This window comes from Squalius cephalus, assembly GCF_949319135.1.
Source record: "Squalius cephalus genome assembly, chromosome: 1".
Taxonomy (NCBI): domain Eukaryota; kingdom Metazoa; phylum Chordata; class Actinopteri; order Cypriniformes; family Leuciscidae; genus Squalius; species Squalius cephalus.
This window is the reverse complement of record NC_137122.1, coordinates 11,160,354-11,182,569: the sequence shown is the minus strand read 5'-3', so window position 1 is coordinate 11,182,569 and position 22,216 is coordinate 11,160,354. Positions and strand designations below refer to the sequence as shown.

The window sequence follows — 22,216 nt, the reverse complement described above, 5'->3', positions numbered from 1 at the left end:
CTCATTATGAAATCAATGACGCTGTTATACTGCACAACGAAGCTCTTACTGTACTTACCTCATGTTTGCATTGGTGAAATCATTAGTGAGAGTGCAGAAACTGCGTTGCAATGATAAGATCTTTTTTCACGCGATCAACAGACTGTTATCTGCCCAATGCTCATCACTGCAACTTTTTATGTGACGCGAATAGATCTAAATACTTAAAAAACTTATCACGATTAATTCATCTCGATAGCTGTAATAGTAAAAACGTATAATAGCTGTAATAGTAAAAGTTTTCCAGATAGTTCCACATGTAATGCCAGATATTTCATATGCAAGCATGTCAGCCAATCACAGCAGTGGGCGTTTACATTGAAGTCTCACAGCAGACACGCCCCTTCAAACAGAGTGTTCAAATCAGAAGATGAAATCAAGCTAGGAAATATGCCTTTTATTTCTAAATTATAACAAATTTTGATTTAAAAAACATACTAACATTATAAGGGCACCCCTGGAAACATTCTAAAATAATAAAATAATCCATGCAATGGGACCTTTAATAGAGATATTAAAGTATCCTAATGTACAATCTAGGTACTATTGGTTAAACATGCATTGAGGATAATATGTTAATGTCTGTAATCTCCACCCATTTGCCTCATCTTTTGGTTTCCTGTTGGTCAGTTTCAGTGTTGGTATTCCACTCAAGTTTATCAATGCTTTGCTCAGGGTATAAGAAGGAAAGGGAACTGTTGATCTAGAAGAAAGGCTTTAACCCTGCCACTTACACACACCGGTGCATAACCTCATACTACAAGAAAGGCTTTTATGACCTTTTCTGCACCACAATGCATTATTCATTACAACTAAGTTTTCTATACAGTATGTTGTTCCATTCCACTGTCTGTATATTTAAACATGTAACTTAATAAATAACTTTGCCTGCTTTAACCCTCTGGGGTCTGAGGTGTTTTCTGGCCCTGGAGGTGTTCTGACATGCTCTGTCATTTGTGCTTAATTCTGTTACTTGTGACATTTTCATGGCTAAAGTCTAATTGCACTGTATTCAGCACAAACTCTGCTACAATAATATATCAGCAGCATGTGTGTAAAAGTTTGTAGTTTTGAGATAATGACGTTTTTGCGTGGTTTATGAAAAAAAAAATGTCACTGAAATAAGGTCATGAAACCCATAATGAGTATTTCTTCACAAGACTTTTGAAAATCGTATCACTTAGCCTAGAATATTTGCTCCAAAACTATGTGAAAATCGCCCTGACTGCTCATTCAGATAAGACAATATATTGATTTAAAATTTGTAAGACATGTTTTGTGTGAGAAAGGTCTATGCAAGGAGGTGTGAACACATCATGAATATTAATGTCTTTCACACCTGAGGAAGACAAAGACCCTACCCTAATGGCCCTATTAGGAGCTATCAGTCCCTGTCATTCTGAGCAACCTTGCACAAAGAATGAGGAGATTTAAAAAAGAAAGGCTTTTTGATTGTTTGGATTTATTTACAACACAACATAATCCAAAGATACACAACAAAGGACAAAAAAGCACATTATTGTACACACTGATCTAAAGACAAAGACTTGAACAGTCACATACCTTTGTGCCAAATATATCCAAATAGAAAACAATTATTTTAAATTGTACAAATATTTCACAATATTACTGTTTCTACAAAATTGTATCCACTGTACAATTATCACATTAACAATAATGATAATTTGCTGAGCCAGGATAAACTGTACATCTCTTTAGTTTTAAACAGATTACATTGCAGGATAATATTTGTTTTAATTTCCAAAAAATATAAATATAAACTAAATTGATAAATGTCCAACATTTTGGTAACATGGCTGCAAAATTTTTTAACTTGATATAAATGTAAAATAAAATTTTACAATCATTATGAAAGTTTCTCAAACCCTTTATTGACTATTTGTTGAAAACAAAAAAATAATAACAACAATAATAAAAAAACTATAACCATTTTAAAAAAGTGATGAAGTGCTTGAATGTCTCTAACATGAATATTCTCCAAATATAAACCAGAGCTAAAATTATACTTGGTTTGATGTTGACAATCAATATTAAAGTTTCTCAAACCTCCCTCTACTGAACATTTGTTGAAATGTTCCCTGTACCCATTTCATAGTTTAACTGCATATCTAAAAGTGATGAAGTGCTTGAATGTTTCTAGCATGAATGTTCTTCAGCATCATGAATGAATGAAGAATAAACACCAACCTCTTTGTTCTTCAGGATCTTCAGTGTGTTTCATTCTGCAGGGTTCTGGATCACTCATGTTCTCACTGTCCTCTTTAATAAACTCAGTCTTTGCAGATTTCAGCTCTTCCTGATGCTTTGATGCTCGTCTTCCCTTTGTAGGATGATGGGAATATTCCAGCATTTATTGGAGAACTGCTGTGGGAGGAGCTTCACTGATGATGAATTACAGTGGGAGGAGCTTCACTGATTATAGGTGTGTTCGACATCGGCTGCGGCTGGATGTAACCGATCGGCGAGAGTAGCCGCGTACAGGCGGGGAGGAGCTGTAAACGGAGACATGAAGTCGGACACTTTCTGGTTCCCGTAGTGACCGCTCACGTGGTGTTTGCATACTTTACCACAGCTGAAGTGAAATAAATGCAATATTTGCCAAATAATACACAGATTTTTCAGAGACATTTTCATTCAATACTATGTATTGCTTCATACAGCATCTGTCTGAACAAGAATATAGTTCAGCATAAGCTACTATCAATGAAGTGGAGTCTACGTTTTTTAATCAGTTTTAATTTGATAAACATGACACAATATAACATCGCAACGACATGAAAAGAGTGTTTACTGTTATTAAAAATGATTTGTGAGCCTAAAGGTGTTCGAATAAACACGAAACGCACGTGATCGTTGTCATGCGGTGAATCCGGCCAATCATGGAACAGCTGTGTCGTCCCTCGTGCAGCCGCTCTTGAGAAGCTGCGCTGGCTGAGTTCTCCGGCTACTCTCGAATCGCTCTCGCGGTACTTTGATGGCATACGTCACAGTCACGTGGCGTCGGCGCTGTATCAAGTTGGACAAAAATTTTAACCGGTATGCACTGCTTCAAGTCAGCCGCCGATTGGTCTGCGCAGAGCTGCATGAAGTCGAACAAGCCTAATGTGATTGCTGTGGGAGGAGCTTCACTGATGATGAATTACAGTGGGAGGAGCTTCACTGATGACATGTTTGCTGTGGGAGGAGCTTATCTGCCAAAATAAAAAATATATCAGGTAGTGAGTGTTTTTAAACTAAATGACACATCTGTAAAAAATCTGTACATCATGTCTTTCTGTCTATCATAAATTTACTGATGCTCATTCAATTCCTAACCCTAAAATGATTCTCCTTCTTCATTCAAATATAGGCATATTGTTGTGGAGTCTGTCACTTCATTAAAAATCAATCTTGAAGTCTTGATGCCAGAAAATAAACTTTACTATCCAGGAAATAGTTTTATCTAACAAAGTCGAGTGCTTTTGCAAAAGCAACTCCAGAGTCCAGTATCAAACATATATACACCTCAAAGGTAATCAATACATTTGTTTTTTCTTATGCTTCTGCCCTAAGCCAGATATAATGGTATAATGTCTGATAATATTCTCATAGATTTCACTTAATCCAGTTAATAATCAATAAAAATATTCTACAATATGCAGAAATAAAGAAAAACAATATCTTCTTAATGTAAATTCTTCCAAATAAAAAATAATGATAAGAAAAACAGTTAAACTCAATAACATTTAGATTTAGAACATTTATCAGTTAAACAACTGTGTTGTTTAAACTCAACTTAGTTGACACCAATGAAATGAGCTTTAAGTGTCCATTTACAGGAGATCTGCAGACATCAGCATAATAAATTAGGTGAAAACAGGAATATATTGTCATGAAATAAAGAGTGTTTTCATCAGATCTGTTAATATTGATGAGCCTCAGACTATCAACACTCATTCAACAAGCCATTCAGGATCATCAGCATATCATCTCACTTTGTTTGCTGTTAGAAACACATTATTTGAGTCAGGATACATGATAAAAGCCTATAAAACTGCTCTATTGAAAGACAATATCTTTGTTATTCCAAGGTTTGTTGTTTGGGAATATTCTAAAAAAAATTGTTTGAACCACCACCTCTGTACAAAAATGTATGTAACTGGTAATCGTGTCATTCAAAGACTCATGATCGTCATCATTGCAACAATTAAAATCATTAAAAAACAGATTCCATCTGTGCTCTCAAAGCAGTCTCTAAGGTTTTCAATTGAGTCTTTAGTCCATGACTGAACCTGCTGAATGACAGGTTTAGTCCTTTTTAGTATCTGTTTATATTTTGGAAGGAGGTGGATAACATTATGGTGTGAACGTCCTAGTGGTGGGTGTCACCTTGGTACGTAAGCACCATCCACATTACCAAAACATTGGTCCAGACTTTTGTCAGTCTCGTTGGACAAGTTAAGTACTGTTCCAGATTCGGCAAAAACGCAGATAATTCCCAGTTGTTAAAATCTCCCAAAAGAAACACTGGGTCATCCGATGAGTTACGAAGTGCCATGTTGTAGCTGGCAGCAATGCCCTCGGCTGCAAGAGCTAAATTTGGCCCAGGTACATAGACAAAGATAACAGTTATTTGTCCGAACTCACGAATCAAGTAGTGTGGCCTGAATGACTCAGATAATAGTTCGTAGTGTGTTGAACAATAAGTTCCACGTACCGTGATGTTTGTTGCCCAGCTGTTGGTGACAAACATACAAAATCCTCCTCCAATGGTTTTGGATGATTTCTGATTATCACGGTCCAGTCAAATTAGCGTATATCCCTCAAAGTTTACATCGTCAGTCTCCTCCGTTAACCGTGTTTCAGTAATGCAAAGCAGGTTTGTTCTTTTAAAGTCTCTTATATTTCATTAATGCCTCGAGTTCAAACATTTTGTTCTTAAGTGATTAAGCATTAGTTAAAGTAATTGTGGGCAGAGGAAAATGGCTGCCGCATCGTTTGAGTCTATTCCTGATTCCCCCTCTAGTATCTCTCTTTCTCCATTTCCTTCTCCTGCAGGTTGTTTGTGGAGAATAGTTGATTTCGAGGGGAATATCGCAAGGTCTCGGCGGAGCGAAGATTGTAGCGAAGACTCAATAGATCCTCTCGGCTGAAAATAGATCAGTTCGCCACTTCTCAGACTTCCCAACTTCGCATCGGCTTCGAGTGCAAGTGCACAATCGACGGCATATTTCAAGCTCCAAATCCAGACCAGTATAAATTTAAAGAACATATCTCCAAAGTTTTGAGAGTAAAACAGCTTCAGAAACCAAATTTAAAAATCAAACAGAGGCGAACATGCCAGCGTCTGGGTCAGCACTGCATGCGCCCCACGATCATGTCTTTATGGTTTATCATGAATTCATGCATCAATTCATGCATGATTTATGCATTACTTCATGGATTAATATATCATGAATCATCAGGAACTAAAACGAGTCCAAAGTCTTTCATTCATGATTCATGGATGAACAACACCTTAATTAAACATTAACATTAAAAGACGAGTATATCACCATGATTTATGATTTATTACACATGATCATTGTTTCTTTGTTTAGAAAATAATTGGTCTTTACTATCCATTGTGGACAAAGCTACAGTTATGGTACATGAATCATCATGAATTCATGCATGTAAGACAACAAGAACTAGAACAGTTTATCAATTAATGTGAGAACTAATGTTTTTCATTAATTCTGGTGCGAGTTATCAAGCATGTTAATGTCTTCTTCATAGTAGCCTGCACGTAAAAGGACAAATCCCAAAATTGGCCAATCACAGCACAGAGCACATGAATTCTGTTGACACCCAAATATAGTAGTCATCATTAACTAAGCATTAGCTTCTCCTCAACGAAAGTGGTGACTTGGTCCACACTGATGAATAATGTGATATTAAAGATGGCATAATTATGACATGAATCTGAAAATGAAAGTTCAAGCCTTTGCACACAACTGTGGACGCAAAAGGACTTTGATCTTAACTTTACTGCTTTATTCTTAAACAGTGTATATGTTACCGGCAAAGTGTGTAATCCTTTATTGGTTAAACCATTCTATAAAAGGTATTGTATAGAATGCCCGAAATCGAACGTCAAAGTGTGAAATGATTGATATTTTATACATTGCCTAGGCATTCTATAGAATGCCGGATTGTCTGCCGGCAAAGTATATAATACGTCTAATACCGCCATTTTTATCCCGCTGTTTACTGTTTGCGGTGCCGTTTGCATCCGGCTGAGGTTCCACAGACGCTCTCCCGTCATCCTTTCCCGTGGTTCTTGTATCACCATGTCGGAAGGGAGTGTAGTGCTAAGACAGGAATCATGCTGATCATGCTGACATGCAACGACGGTTCTGCGATGAATTATCTCAAGTAAGAGCCAATGCTGCTAAAAACTGTTTCCCTAACCGAAACCAGTTACCAAAAGTTAGTGGACGATGTGAAAAAGGCTAAGACGACCATTAAGAAGGAACCACGGGACTATTGGCTGTTGAAACACTATGACGTAATGATGGTCGAGAATAAGACTAAGTTGATCTATCCTGTTAAAGAAGGTACGAGTGCTATTCAGTTTTACGTCGCGGACTCCCGAGTTATTTGACGTACTCCATAAGGCCCATTTGGCTATTGATCATGGAGGATGGGACAGGATGTTGAAAGAACTTTCACCCAAGTATAAGAACATTACCCGTCATGATATTGAGTTGTACATTCACCTTTGTGAACCTTGCCAGAAGCAGCAAAAAGGTGTTAAAAAAGGTGTTGTGGTCAAGCCAATGGTTTTTTCTGAATTCAACTCCCGTTGTCAGGTCGATCTCATCGATTTTCAGTCCCATCCTGACAGAGAGTACAAGTTTATAATGGTGTACCAAGATCATCTCACTAAGTTTGTAGTTCTCAGTGCTCTGAAATCAAAGAGAGCGGAAGAAGTAGCCTACAAGCTCGTCGACATATTTACGTTGCTTGGTGCTCCAACGATTCTACAGTCTGATAACGGCAGGGAATTTGCAAACAATGTGGTAAGCAGCCTAAAGGAGTATTGGCCCACCCTGAAGATCGTCCATGGTAAGCCGCGCCACTCACAAAGTCAGGGGAGCGTCAAAAGAGCTAATCAGGACATTGAAAATATGCTGTGTGCTTGGATGCAAGATGAAAAAACTAGCTGCTGGAGTGAGGGATTGCAGTTCGTCCAACTTATGAAGAACAGAGCTTTTCATTCTGGGATTAAGAGGTCACCATACGAAGCTCTGTTCGGCTGCAAAGCTAGAGTAGGTCTCTCGATGTCGTCCCTGCCTGACGACGTTTTACAAGACGTAGAGACTGTGGAAGAGCTCGAAAAAATAATAGAGAGCGTACAAACAACACAACAGCAGGAAGAAAGACGAGATGAATCAATGCAAGAGGCACAAGATGAATCAATGCAAGAGGCACAGCTCCCTGCAGAAGACATAGATGAGAATGCAATCTATGATGGAGGAAACCAAAACAGTGATGAAGCCATGGTTATCGAAGAGCCTTCTATTTCCGTGGTTACCGAAAATCCTTCTTCTTCCGCTATCTGTTGCGTCTGCTTAAAAGAAACCAGCGATGCTCATACATGTCGAAAGTGTGGCCGAAACGTTCATGCCATCTGTGAACATTCTCCTAAAGAAACAAAACAAAAAATTTCCTCCTGTGCCTTTGGGTGCCACTGTGCGAGTTCCGATTCCCGACGTCGACAAAGGGCGGGGTGACTCACGCAATCTCTTGGAAGTTGTTATGAATGTGACGGAAGATGGCTTTTACCGACTTGGAACTGCACAAGGAATCTTGAAGCAACTCTACGCCAGATCACAATTCACCGTATGTCCAAAGAACTTAATGAGAATTGAAGACGTTCCTGACCACGAAATACCTCTCCGATCTGCAGCTACTTCTCAGTCCACAGAAAGCGGCCAAGGATTCGTCAGGTGTATGTGCAAGACGAAATGCCAATATATGAGGTGCCTTTGTGTGAAAAAGAAAATTAAGTGCAATTCAAAATGTCACTCTACCCATACACAAAAGAAATATATTTGAAATATATTTTCAGAGTATATTTTGGAATATATGCAAATATTTGAAATTGGCCCAATAAATATATTTCACACTTAACATCATATATTTTTGTTATATTTCAGAATATATTTCAATGTATTTTTTTCTGTATGGGTCCCCAAAAGTGTCAAAAATATATGTGGCATATATTCCAAATACATTGAAATATATTCTGAAATATAACAAAAATACATGATGTTAAGTGTGAAATATATTTATTGGGCAAATTTCAAATATTTGCATATATTCCAAAATATACTCTGAAAATATGTGTATGGGTAGCCTTCCCTGCTGCAACAAGTAGGTCATGCCAGTTCTGCTTTGTGTTTTACCGGTAACAATATTCTGTTCATGTACAAGATCAAAGTGCCAAAATATAAGGTGTCTTTGTGTGAAGAAGAAAAGTGAGTACAATTCCACGTGTTACTCCGGCCTTTCTTAGTGTAACAAGTACTTCAATTTCAGTTCTGCTTTCATTGTTTTCCGGTAAGAATATCCTGTGCTTTATTTCGTAGTTTTGTTCTTTCAGTTTCAAATGCGTATTAATTAATAAAGGCTTCTCATTTTGTGCCCTTTTAACACTTTGCCTAAATGGTACTGGTCATTCTGTATAATGGATAGGAATTGTATAGAATGCCTAGGAAAAGTATGTAACATTTTCACAAAAAACTTACATTTCACAGTTTGCCAAAAACCATCAGGCATTCTATACATTGCCTAGGCATTCTATACAATACCGGGATTTCACACTTTGCCGGTAAAATAAATAAACAGCAATGCATGGGAAAAGCTGAGAAGGAATTCAGTAGATGTACAATGAACTTTAAGTGCCTGTATACAGTGAGGCAAATAATTATTTCATCCCCTGCTGATTTTGTAAGTTCCCCAACTTACAAAGAAATGAAGGGTCTATAATTTTTATGGTAGGTTTTATTTTAACAGATAGAGACCAGACTATCAACCAAACAAATCCAGAAAAAAACACATTATATAAAGGTTATAAATTGAGTGAAATAAGTATTTGATCCCCTACCAACCAGCAAGTATTCTGCCTCCCACAGATTGTTTATGTGCCCATGTGGAACACAGATTAGTCCTGTCACTTTAAGAAAGTACTCCTAATGTCAGTGGACACCTGTCCACAGAATCTGTATCTTCTATTCCAACCTTTCCACAATCATGGGCAAGACCAAAGAGCTGTCAAACGTCAGGGACCAGATTGTAGACCTGCACAAGGCTGGAATGGGCAACAAATTCATCGGCAAGAAGCTTGGAGAGAAGGAGACTTGTTGGTGTGATTATTCGGAAATGGAAGAAATATAAAATAACCATCAATCGCCCACGATCTGTAGCTCCATGCAAGATCTCGCCTCATGGGTTACGGATGATCCTGAGAAAGGTGAGGGATCAGCCCAGAACTACACGGGAGGAGCTTGTTAATGATCTCAAGGCAGTTGGGACCACAGTCACCAGGCAAACCAGTGGTAACACACTACTGCAGCGCCCGCAAGAAGACACATGTACAGACCCGCCTAAAGTAGAGGTCTACACGGGTCCCAAAAAGACCCGTAATGTGCTACACCGAACCGACCTGGACCGTCTATTATTTGAAAGCTGGACCCGAACCCGGCGGGAAGACACAGACCCGGCTGGACCCGATTGTCACATATTCCACACGAGTTGAGAAAAATATTTTTTTTTGTTTTACCTGATTTTAGTAGCCGTCGTCTCGTCTCTCTTCCTTGTACCTGACTGACTGTGATGCATTACAATCCTACGACAAGAAAGTTATCCATGTTATTCCTCTCGTTGTTCCAAGCTTAATACACTCATTATTTCAGCTTCAAAAGTCCACTTGATGTCACGCTGACGGATGACAAATGCGACTTTGCATATTTGCATTTCGACTTGAGTTAACTTGCATAATAACTTTGACTATTTGCCATTTGAACTATAGTAATGATTCCTCGTTCAGTGCCATGGCCGCTACGTTAGCATTATTTATTTGCTATAATCCCTGTGCTCTCTGCGCCGAATCTGACCAACAAAACTTTAAGATCGAACAAGACGGTTCATTCAAATTATTATAAAAATGGGAGAGTAATAAAGAAGTGTTTGGAGAATTGTAAAGCGCGTCTTGGCGGTGTCAGGATATAAACCAGGAGACAGAGGTAAGTGAATCAAACACAGCTTTATTTACAGATGAACAGAGTGCGAGGTGAGTATTCACTCAATTTAAGTGCTGAAGTCGTGAAGGAAACTCGATGTGGAGTGAAAAGCAGGGAAGCACTTTCACTTTGGATAAGTTGACGTAAAGCAATCTCAGTTCAGTAATCTTTGTCTCTTCTCTTTCAGATGCGGATTGGCAGCAAGCAAACTAAGATGAAACACTGGAAACTCAAAGGAACACAGGATTTCAGGCAGCATGGACTCAGACTGGATTTCTGAAGACAGCACAACAAGGACATACAGGTGAGTGTTTCAGGTAAGTATACAGTACAGCTTGATGTATCTTGATGTATCTTGATGTATCAGAGGAAACGGAGACAACGGATTATGGTCTGTTCCTGTTGGAGGCTTGACCAAGACTGAAATCACAGTGAGAGTTTTATAGTGTTGACTGATGAGGTTAATGATTGGGAACAGGTGCGGGTGATTAATGATCCTGAGAGTGAGTGCAGGTGTGCTAGAGGGAATCTTGGGTAATGTAGTGCAGAAACCAACGGTAACCGTGACAGGCGGAATAAGTCCTGCTCTGGTTGTCATAGAAACATGACGCGCTTGACACTGCACATTCGAGCAACCTGAATAGCTTTTTAGCGCAATTTGTGTTTTTTAAACCTTATTTCCTGGCTCACACTTTTCTTATCCTAATTGTACAAGTTGCAAGTTACAACAAACACACAAGCAGTGCTGACTGACTCTGATCACAGATCTGTTCTCCGAGTCCAAAAGACTCAGGTATATTACACACAATGTTAACAGACCCGGGACCCTAAGTAATAGATTGGGACCCGACCCGGACCCAGCTGACCATTTCAAATATAGAACAGAACCCGAACCTCGGATGCTCCGAGTAGAACTCTAGTCTAAAGTTTGCCAATGAACATCTAATGATTCAGAGAAGGATTGGGAGAAAGTGCTGTGGTCAGATGAGACCAAAATCAAGCTCTTTGGCATCAACTCAACTCGTCGTGTTTGGAGGAAGAGAAATGCGGACTATGACCGCAAGAACACCCTCCCTACAGTCAGGCATGGAGGTGGAAACATTATGCTTTGGGGACGTTTCTCTGCTAAGGGTACAGGACCACTTCACTGTATTGAGGGGCAAATGGACGGGGCCATGTACTGTCAAATCTTGGACGAGAACCTCCTTCCCTCAGCCAGAACACTGAAGATGAGTCGTGGATGGGTCTTCCAGCATGACAATGACCCAAAACACACAGCTAAGGCAACAAAGGAGTGGCTCAAGAAGCAGCACATTAAGGTCTTGGAGTGGCCTAGCCAGTCTCCAGACATTAATCATACTGAAAATCTGTGGAGGAAGTACATATAGGTGGTTCGTGGACAAACGCCCATACAAATAAGCTGCCAATGGACACATAATGACTCTGAGGGATTGAAGGGTTAATTGGGATGACAGATGCCTGATATTTAATGGGCATTGGGGGTATTCGGACACCTACAGGGGGTGACACTGAGCTAAACAGCCCCCCGTCTGTAGAGCCTTTTACACTGGTACATAGGGTAACTAAGGGCAACTAAGTCACAAAAACCTACTATATGTCCATTCTCCCATTGGGTGAATGCTGTTTTCTTTCCTGGGGGAGACTGTTGACCCCCGCTGACCACTCCCAAGCCACGCCACCATCCCTGTATCTTTATTCGAGCTGCTCTCTTTCTGCTGGTTGTGTAAAGCTGTGGTGAGATGGAGACAGTAATCATTTCAGTTTATTTTGTAAAAACTGTGTTGTTTAAAGTTCATAGTAATTGTTCTGGCTTCATGAAGCCTCATGATGTGATTGAAACATCAAACTGACTAGAACAAACTCTTTGAAATGTATACAGGTGCTGGTCATAAAATTTGAATATCAAAAAGTTGATTTATTTCAAGAATTCAACTTAACAGGTGAAACTAATATATTATATAGACTCATTACATGCAAAGTGAGATATTTCAAGCCTTTATTTGTTATAATTTTGATGATTATGGCTTACAGCTTATGAAACCCACAAAATCAAAATCCCAGAAAATTAGAATATTACAGGAAATCGCACAGTAATTATACTGTAATACCATGGTAATTGAACCAGGTTTTGGTTCTTTTGGCAGTGTGGGCCTGTGCAAATCCTGCTGGAAAATGAAGGAAGCATGAAGTGCTCTGAAAATGTCCTGGTAGACGGTTGACTCTGGATTTAATAAAGCACAGTGGACCAAAGTCCTCTTTTCTGATGAAAGCAAATTTTGCATCTCATTTGGAATCCAAGGTCCCAGAGTCTGGAGGAAGAATGGAGAGGCACACAATCCAAGATGCTTGAAGTCCAGTGTGAAGTTTCCACAGTCTGTGTTGGTTTGGGGAGCCATGTCATCGGCTGGTGTTGGTCCACTGTGCTGTCCACTCAACGCAGCCGTCTACCAGGACATTTTCAGAGCACTTCATAAGAAAAGCTTTATGGAGATGCTGACTTCATTTTCCAGCAGAATTTGCACCTGCCTACACTGCCAAAAGAACCAAAACCTGGTTCAATGACCATGGTATTACTGTGTAATTACTGCATGCAAATTCTATGTTAATGAGTGGGTGTGGCTTATTCAAGTAACGTCGCTAGAAACACGCCTTCTGTAAAGTGAAGTCGTCGACGTCCCGTGTGCATGAAATTATTTAAATGTGATTATATTGTAATCGAGATGACGAGATATGGCAAAATCTGTTAGTGAGCTTTTGCTGGGAAGCTGCCGCAACATTAGAACGTGGAAACAACCAGCCTGACCAGCACGCGTCGTTTTCACGTTTGGCTTTTCATTTTAATATTGGCAGTCTTGCCTCGAGACTGTAGTGGAAATGAAATGTGAAATCACCAATTGCATTTTATTTTTCAATTTGACAGTGATGATGAATCATTTCATTTCATTCTCAATTTTGTCACATATTTTACGTACAGTTTTCTGTAATGAAATCTTTAATCTGGTTTTAATTTTAATTTTAATCATTTAATTTATTTATTTAAATTTGGCAGAAAATGCCTTCCATACATGAAGCCTCATGGTGTGAATGAAACATCAAACTGACTGGAACAAACTCTTTGAAATGTATATATGATACTGGATATCAAGGGTGAAACTGTTAATAATGTAGACAGACATCAATCTCATTCAGTGTCAGTCGTGTGTGCAGTGAAATATAATTTATTAGGCATTTAAAAGCATATTGAGAAATTTAAAACATGGAAAGCGCAATAAGCAAAAAATGCTTCATGTCATTCAGAAATAAAATTATTCTTGATTCAAGCAAAATCAGCAGAAATTAAACATGGACAATACAATTTTGATAAAATATGTAAAGAGTTTAATCAATAATTACATGAAGCAATTACAAACATTAAGTAAAAGTGAAGGAGAATGAGACAGATATCTCTCTTTACTGAGCCAAAGCATCTCAAGAGAAGAAGAGAAGAAAAGTGTCCAATTTCAAAGATACATGAAATCTTGAGTTTGCATGGAAGAGTAGAAGTGGAAGAGAAACTAGATGTTCTGATGAAAAACAAGTTACAAATTAATATCAGATTCATGTCTCTCTTAAAAGTGTTATGGCCTTCTTTTCCAGTGTGAATTTTCTGGCACTCTTTCAGTTCATCTTCTGTAGTAAAGGACTTCAGCACTGAAACACAAACCGCTGTGTCTTTTCTGCTGTAATATTACTAATGAATCTTCTCCTTTGTGTGAATCTTCATGTGTTTCTTCAGGACTGACGACCAATGAAACTGTTTACCGCACTGATCACAGTTAAATGGTCTTTCTCCCAGTGTGAACTCTCATGTGAAGCTTAAGAGATAATTTGTGTCTGAAACTAGTTCTGCAGTGAACACACATGTGTGGCTTTTCTCCAGTGTGGATCCTCTCATGTATTTTCAGATGTGATGAGTGACTGAATCTCTTGTCACAGTGTGAACACTTGTAAGGTTTCTCTCCAGTGTGGATCCTCTCATGTATTTTCAGATGTGATGAGTGACTGAATCTCTTGTCACAGTGTGAACACTTGTAAGGTTTCTCTCCAGTGTGGATCCTCTCATGTATTTTCAGATGTGATGAGTGACTGAATCTCTTGTCACAGTGTGAACACTTGTAAGGTTTTTCTCCAGTGTGAATCCTCTCATGTGAATTCAGACTTGTTGACCGACTGAATCTCTTGTCACAGTGTGAACACTTGTAAGGTTTTTCTCCAGTGTGGATCCTCTCATGTCTTTTCAGACTTGTTAAATTATTAAATCTTGTGTCACAGTGTGAACAATTGTAAGGCTTTTCTCCAGTGTGGATCCTCTCATGTGTTTTCAGACTTTTTGACCGACAGAATCTCTTGTCACAGTGTGAACACTTGTAGGGTTTTTCTCCAGTGTGAATTATCTGGTGCAGTTTCAAACAGTTTGCTGTAGTAAAACTCTTCCCACACTCAAAGCACACATACTCTCTGATATCAGTATGTATTTTCTCATGTTTATGTAAATATGGCAGCAGTGAAAAACTCTTTCCACACACAGAACATGAATGCGGCTTCTCCTTCGTATGAACTGTCAGGTGTTTCTTCAGGTTTGATGCCCTAAAAAAAGTTTTGCCGCATTGATCACATGTGAACGGCTTCTCTCCGGTGTGGATCCTCATGTGACGCACAAGAATTTGTTTGGTTGTGAAACTGTTTCCACACTGAACACACATATGTGGCTTTTCTCCAGTGTGGATCCTCTTGTGTTCGGTCAGATATTGTTTTCGTGCGAAACTCGTCCCGCATTGATCACATGTGAACGGCTTCTCTCCAGTGTGAACTCTAATGTGACGCTCAATACCTTGTTTGGTTGTGAAACTCTTTCCACACTGAGTGCAGGTGAAAGATTTCTTGGCTCTTGTTTTCTTTAAAAATGTCTTTTTAGTCTTTGAGCGACTCAAAGGTTTTTCTCCAGGTTTGACATGATGTTCCTCCTCCACTTCACTCAGTTCTTCACTCTCCTCCTCCACTTCACTCAGTTCATCACTCTCCTCCTCCACTTCACTCAGTTCTTCACTCTCCTCCTTCACTTCACTCAGTTCTTCACTCTCCTCCTTCACTTCACTCAGTTCTTCACTCTCCTCCTTCACTTCCATCAGGTCTGAAATCAAAGAAAAAGGTTTCATTTCATTTTCAGCAAAATAATTCGAAGAGAGAAATATGAAAGTGAGCCCTGATGTAATGGCAGAAAGTACTAGTAGACAACTGCTATAAAATATCATAATTCTGGTGTTTTCATAAATTAATTGCATGAATGAGGTACCAGTGATTCTTGAGATCAGGGACAAAAAAGGTTTTGATGTTCTAAAAAAAAATCTTCATTATTTTAAAAACCAGTGTATACATATTTGTTAAATGAGGGTTTGGCTATAGTAACCATGTTTTGGAACAATCTCCCAGTTTTAATTTTTTTTTATAAATTAGAGGTTTGCTAATTTATCCAGCACTGGATTTTTGTCAACACCATCAGACACATAGAAATGTCTATACAATTATTTTTAATTAAATTATCACAGATATTTTGACTCTTAGCAGTTTTTAATTGTCTTAATCATATAAAAATGTTTTTAAATGAATCATATCACCTTTTAAAATTTAGATTAGTCAATGTTTAATGATTGCGGTTTAGGTTGTATGGATTAATCAATATATAATTTAATTGCCATAATGAACAGTGATACTTAGAAGCATACAAATTACACAATAACTTTGAAAATGCAACCATTTTATTAACAAATATTCTTGAGGGAACAAAACAGCTCATCTTTAAAAAACCAAAAAAAAACAACAATATATCATTCTGACGGAGTTGACAAGGCATCAACGGTGTTGACAAAACTGACGGTGGTGACAAACTTGTAAGAAACAGAAAAATATTTCATTCAAAATAACCATTGAACTCTCACAAATATTGTAACATTGCAAGATATGAAGAAAACTTATTATATAACCAATTTTTCATCTCATGGGACTTTACAGGCAATAGAAAAAGAAATGAACCCCCTTTGTAAAGTCCACACCATTTTCAAGTATATGCTGCTTATTAAAGTATGTAAACTAATTCAAATCATCCATAGTCAAAATGACAGCTAAACCTTTAAAATATTGCTAAACTGTCATAAAAAAATTAACAATTGACTTCTCAAGGCAGTCGATGGAGTTTAAACACCAGGCAAAAGACGATTCAAGTGTTCCTCTTCTATGAAATCCATGACCTTTGCTGATATGTTATATATCTCCCTGGTGCTGCTTGTACGGACGGGTGATGATGACTCATTCAGCTTGACTAGAATATCTGTAAATGGCACAAAGCAGACATCCCGCCGTCCTTGTTTTTTCTGAAAACAAACATTTGGCCGATGAGGGTGAAAAAATTAAACTTGAACATCTTGATGCTCTGGGTCAATTGTTAAGGCTTTAGCCAGCCACCAGTTCTGTTTGTACATGACAACAAGCCAGTCTCCTATCATCGGGGCCTATCCCAGTTGTTGTGCCCTCAGGTTCTCTGCTAGGCTCTTTCTCCATGGCCTCCATCAGCATCGCCAGAGGACTCTGTCTGGGTCCTTCATCTGGGTCCTGACGGATGCCACCCAAAGTGTGAGTAACAGGACTGAAACACTGGCAAATCTGTGACTCACTGCAAAAACATGAAATGTTTCTACAATGGATGATGTTCCCTTAAGCTACAACTTAATGAATCTTCCTTGTTCCAGGGATGGATTTCAGGGCTGGCATGAGGAGAGTGTCATAGGACTGAAAATCATCACTGGTAACGTATTGTAGCTTGACACCACTTAGGCTGCTGGACACCATCTCATAAAATGCTCTGCCATCCACAATGTCCCGGCCTCTCAGCATAATACTGTCTGCACACCTCTTAACTGTTGCCCCAATGCCATCTGGGGCACCTTTGCTATGTGATGTAGGAAAGAAATTCCACGTTGCATTCTTGAATCCCAGTTGGGGAGGGACAGCACAGAGGAGATGAAAGTTCTTCTTATTTTTATACTGTTTGCTTGGACCATCTGACCAAAAGTGAACAGTATTAATCTTTGGAAATCTTGCATGAATTGCTGTCAGGATTTGATCCATATAGGTCCAGATGGCTGCAGCATCCTGGCGCTTGGACTCTGAGACCGTGCAGAATCCTGCCTTTTCATGTTTGGTGTAGAACATGCCTGTATGAAGTGTGAGCTGTGGGAGGTTTTGCCCATAGTGACAGGATTGTACTTCTGAGCTGAATTTACATTTCCAGGCCTCAGAGAAGTCAGCATGAACAATAACAGTGAATTCATCACAAATTGTTATCATATTCCTGTACTCCTTGGTTTGATTTTGAACTGAATGGACATGGGTGGTTGTCTCATTTCTTAGTTTGTCTTGGTAGAAAATCATAAGCTCTGAAAGAGTGCCAGTGTGTTCCACAAGTTTGGTGTGAAAGTGAGCTCCATCTTCTGTTCGCTCCTCAATACGCTTCCACTGCTTCCACTCCACTTGTGTTTTCCCTTGTTCTGGAGAAAGAACTGAACATTTGTTCAGACATCGGTTGCAGGTACGTAAAAGACAAGATTTGTTTGCTGGAGAACAACATACAAGTTGGAAACTCCCTTCAAGTTTGCTGGTTGTTAAAGCATTGAATGACTTCAGGACCTCAAGCATCAGTGTTGCATTCTCATGGTACAGACAGTAACATGTCTTTCGGTCTGAGGCTCTTGGAGATGTAATGTGAAATGGACGCAATGCACAGAAGGATGAGTTACTAAGTCTAATGTTTGGGTTTTGCTGGACAAATGCAATGTGAAGGTTTTGCATCGTGTCGGTCAGAATCATCCTTTGACGTTTTACCTTTATCCTGGTAATGGTGTCTTGCTTGTCTGTTGTCATCCTTGCATTGTTTTTCAAAAAACTGTGAACACTTAGGGATATTGTCTGGAGGAACCTAGGCTTCCTTTGTTTTGGTATTTTTTCTGTCAGTGTTTTGTAAGTCAGGCCAAACTCATGAACCCTGTGGATAGGAATACTTCTTGAGAATTTGGACAGACAAAGACAGTTTTGGATGCTAGGATGCAAGTTTGCCTCTTCTGTGGGTGCGAGGAGCATTTCTTCTCAGCTCTGCAGTCATTGCAAGGTGGAAGAGCAGTGATCTTTTGATTAAAGGATTTCTGAGTTGGCTCCCTTGAACCATCATCTCTGTTTTGGTTCGAGGTGAGTCCCGTGTTTTCTCATTTTGAATACATTTTCCACGTTCAAGTCCCTTTCTCAGCTTGCCCCTCTCTTTTTTTAACTTGTCAAATATGTCTTTCAGTGATTTAATCTCTCTGGAGTGTCTTTTTCTAGTTTTGCGTATTTCCCTTTCACCAGCAACTAGCTGTCTACTACTCCTTGGCTCCTCAAAACTGATGTCCAAAGGAGTCTGTGGTGGGGTGTCTAGATGCTGGCCTTCCTGTGCTTTGTTCTTGTGTTCTCTTGACTCTTTCTGTGCTTGTTTCCAAAACCTTCTCTTATACCTCTTTTCTCTTTCTTCCAAATCACTGATGTTTTTTATTTTGCCCTCTTTCACCCTATTTCTCCATCTTTCCCTCTCATTTCTCAGCAACTCTTCTTTCAGCTCAGGCTGGCTATCAGTTTTTTTTCGCCTTCTTTTTTGATACTCCCTATTCCTTCTCTTTCGTTCCTCCACTGATAGCTTCTCCCTAGACATTCTAGTAGGGCTGGGTATCGATTCAGATTTTACAAATCGATTCGATTTCGATTCTCAAGCTCTCAATTCGATTCGATTTCGATTCTCGATTCGATTTTCGATTTTGATTCTCGATTCGATTTTGATTCTAAATTCGATTTCGATTCCACTCAATGAATAGCCTATATATTTAATACAAATCCTATATTTATAAAAAAAAAAAAAAGAAAAAAAGAAAGTAAAGTGAACATAAGTTTGGAAGTGGTTAATTAATAAAAAGAAATTAAGAGCTACCAACCTGTATATTAAACATACAATAAATAGACAGGGTTTTGATGCAAGATGAAAAATTTATGCTGAAAATTGGACAAGTCAGAACAGTCGCATGCCTTGATCAAACAGGTTAAAAATCCTCATATAAACCCATAAAAAAAAACTTGCATATATTTTATCTGTCTAGGTAGGACATAGGCCTACAGAAATTGAATAAAGTTATCAAACAGTCTGCGATGCATTAATTCTAAAGTATATATAGACTAATCCTTATTAAAGTTACAAAAGTTATTTAGTCAAGAGCAGTGAGTGTTTTTATCTGTTCCCTTTGTTCTTTGATTAACTTTAATGACAGAGATAATTAGTGGCTACTGTGTACTGTCCCTTTAAGAGACCAACCGCTGCTAACAGAGACGCGGATCTCACACGCGCCTCATCATTCACGTTCATCATAAGACTGCTCTTATGTTATGAAGATACTCGACAAAAAGACATTTTGGCATAATTGTGTGTGTTATTGTTCGTTCAAGCACGGAAGAGAACTGTATTCTGGGCTGTCTTGTGCGCACGCACGATATCAGCTCGAGTCTTTCTGTGTCACAGGACATTCACGTCATTGCGTAGGCTTGACATCGCGATTGCGATATGATTAATTGTGCAGCACTAGTTGAGGTTATTTTATGATTAAGATAAAACAAACATAAAATCTCACAGCATTAGCTATAAAATGGAGTTTGCAAGCCTATGAACAGTGGAGGAAAACTAATACTGGCTTTTGGGTAATAGATAAATAAATATGGGAAAAAATCGATTCGTGGCGTTTGAGAATCGATTTTGAATCGACCACATTTTAAAAAACGATTAATCGAAAAATCGATTTTTTTGCCCAGCCCTACATTCTAGCCTGAAATGCATACCATTATGCGGTCAGTATACTTTTCTGATGGATAAGCATAAGCTGCAAATGATGGGTAATCATAAGCTACACCTCATTACATATCAAGTACTCGAGAGGCTATGAAAATGAGTTTCAATTCAAAACATAAAGCTATATGGCAATTGGTTGAAATTCAACACATAAAACTGAGCAACAGTAATATCAAATGTTTGGTAAGTAATATAATTTAAGTAAACTACACTAAAATGAGGAATAATGCACATAATGGCATTTGTCAACACCGTCTTAGAAAGAGTCAACACCGTCAGACACAAATCCTGATGGTGTTGACATCTGACGGAGTTGACAAAATACCATGTTTCCTCTCATAACACATGTGCTTCTAAAAGGATCCATCTTGTTTATCATTTGTTGCTTGTAACCTTTATACTTTATTTAAATTAAGCATTTATAACAGAAAATATCATACAAATAAGAAACAGATATAATACGGATGAACAAATGATAAAGCTCGGGTTACTGAATATTAGATCCCTTACTTCAAAAGCACTTATTGTTAATGATATGATTACAGACTATAACCTAGATGTGCTGTGTTTGACAGAAACCTGGCTAAAACCAGACAATTATATTACCTTAAACGAGTCCACCCCGCAAGATTACTGTTATAAACATGAACCTCATCTGAAAGGCAAAGGGGGAGGTGTTGCTGTAATTTATAATAAATATAATTCTTTTGAAGTGTTGTTGCTAAATGTAACACTATCTAGTGTAAATGAGAAATCACGTTTAACATTTGTGCTGGCTACTGTATACAGGCTAGTGATGCACGGGTCGGCTTTTTTTCCAACCCGCGGGTCCCGCTTTTATGAAATTATTTGGCCCGCCCCAGCCCGCCCCGCACCACTGTATCTATTTTTACAACCCGCCCCGCCCCGCACCCGCGACCATTAAATAGCCTAGATATACTAGGCATTGTAATGTAAATGAAAACAGCCTTTATTTAAGCCTGAAAGTGCTTGGAAACATCGCCATGTAAACTGACAATAACAGACGATTCTGAATATGAACCATAAATCAGGTCATATTAATAAGATAATGATTTAAACATTTTCAATATTTACAAAGCAGCGTTTGTATTCATCTAATTCATCATTCACCTTTTTTTCTTTCAATTATGTAAAATCCCGACCTCAATTTCTCCCGCACCTCATCTTCCATCTTCACTTTTATTTCTCCGTCTTTGTTGTTGTGGCTGTGTCACATGACGCCAAAGGTTTGGGGAAATCACGCAAGTTGCATTGCTACGGCCTTATCAAAGAACCTACTAAAATATGATTAGATTGATATTCCCAAATATTTAATATAGGCTGGACATTGCATGCAACATATATGGATTTTTATTTTATTTTGTTTTTAATGACCCGCCCCGCAAATAAAGTGACAATTTCTTTACCCGCCCCAACCCGACCCACGGGCTGAGACGACCCGCGCATCACTAATACAGGCCAACAGGGCACCAATACAGACTTTAGCAAATAATTTGCTGATTTTCTACCAGAGTTAGTACTGGCTGCAGATAAAGTCCTAATTGTTGGTGATTTTAATGAAAAAGATGCATTGGGATTGGCATTTAAAGATATTCTGAACTCAATTGAAATTAGACAACACGTGTGAGGACCTACTCGTTGTCGCAATCATACTCTAGATCTAATATTATCACATGAATAGATGTTGATGCCATTGAAATTCTGCAGCAGAGCGATGACATCTCAGATCATTATCTAGTCTTGTGTAAACTTCATTTAGCCAAGCAACATCCTCGTGTCGAACATGTATACATTTAGCACTGAAAGGTTGCCTACCAGTCTAGTTCACACTTCAACGTGTTTCTGTCTATATATAGATACATATACATGTATGATATTGGGCTTAGTTCATGTTTTT

The 22,216-nt window shown here is 38.6% G+C and overlaps 1 protein-coding gene across 9 annotated transcripts in view; it reads right to left on the bottom strand.

Annotated features, from left to right (window-relative positions):
• The window catches only part of LOC307162909 (uncharacterized protein), a 31,615-nt gene that overhangs the window by 5,969 nt on the left and 3,430 nt on the right, over positions 1-22,216 (bottom strand). Inside the window, exons 1-2 of one of the 9 annotated variants that reach the window (XM_079878656.1) lie at positions 2,907-3,268; positions 2,248-2,552 (exon numbers count right to left, since the gene is read on the bottom strand). In XM_079878656.1, coding sequence (XP_079734782.1) covers positions 2,248-2,410 — 163 coding nt within the window. In that variant the 5' untranslated portion in view covers positions 2,411-2,552; positions 2,907-3,268. Of the gene's footprint in view, positions 1-1,481; positions 3,269-11,940; positions 12,079-13,536; positions 15,520-20,904; positions 20,954-22,216 lie in introns of those variants that run through there. The other 8 variants (XR_013821990.1, XM_079878654.1, XM_079878653.1 and 5 more) reach the window with 8 other exon arrangements.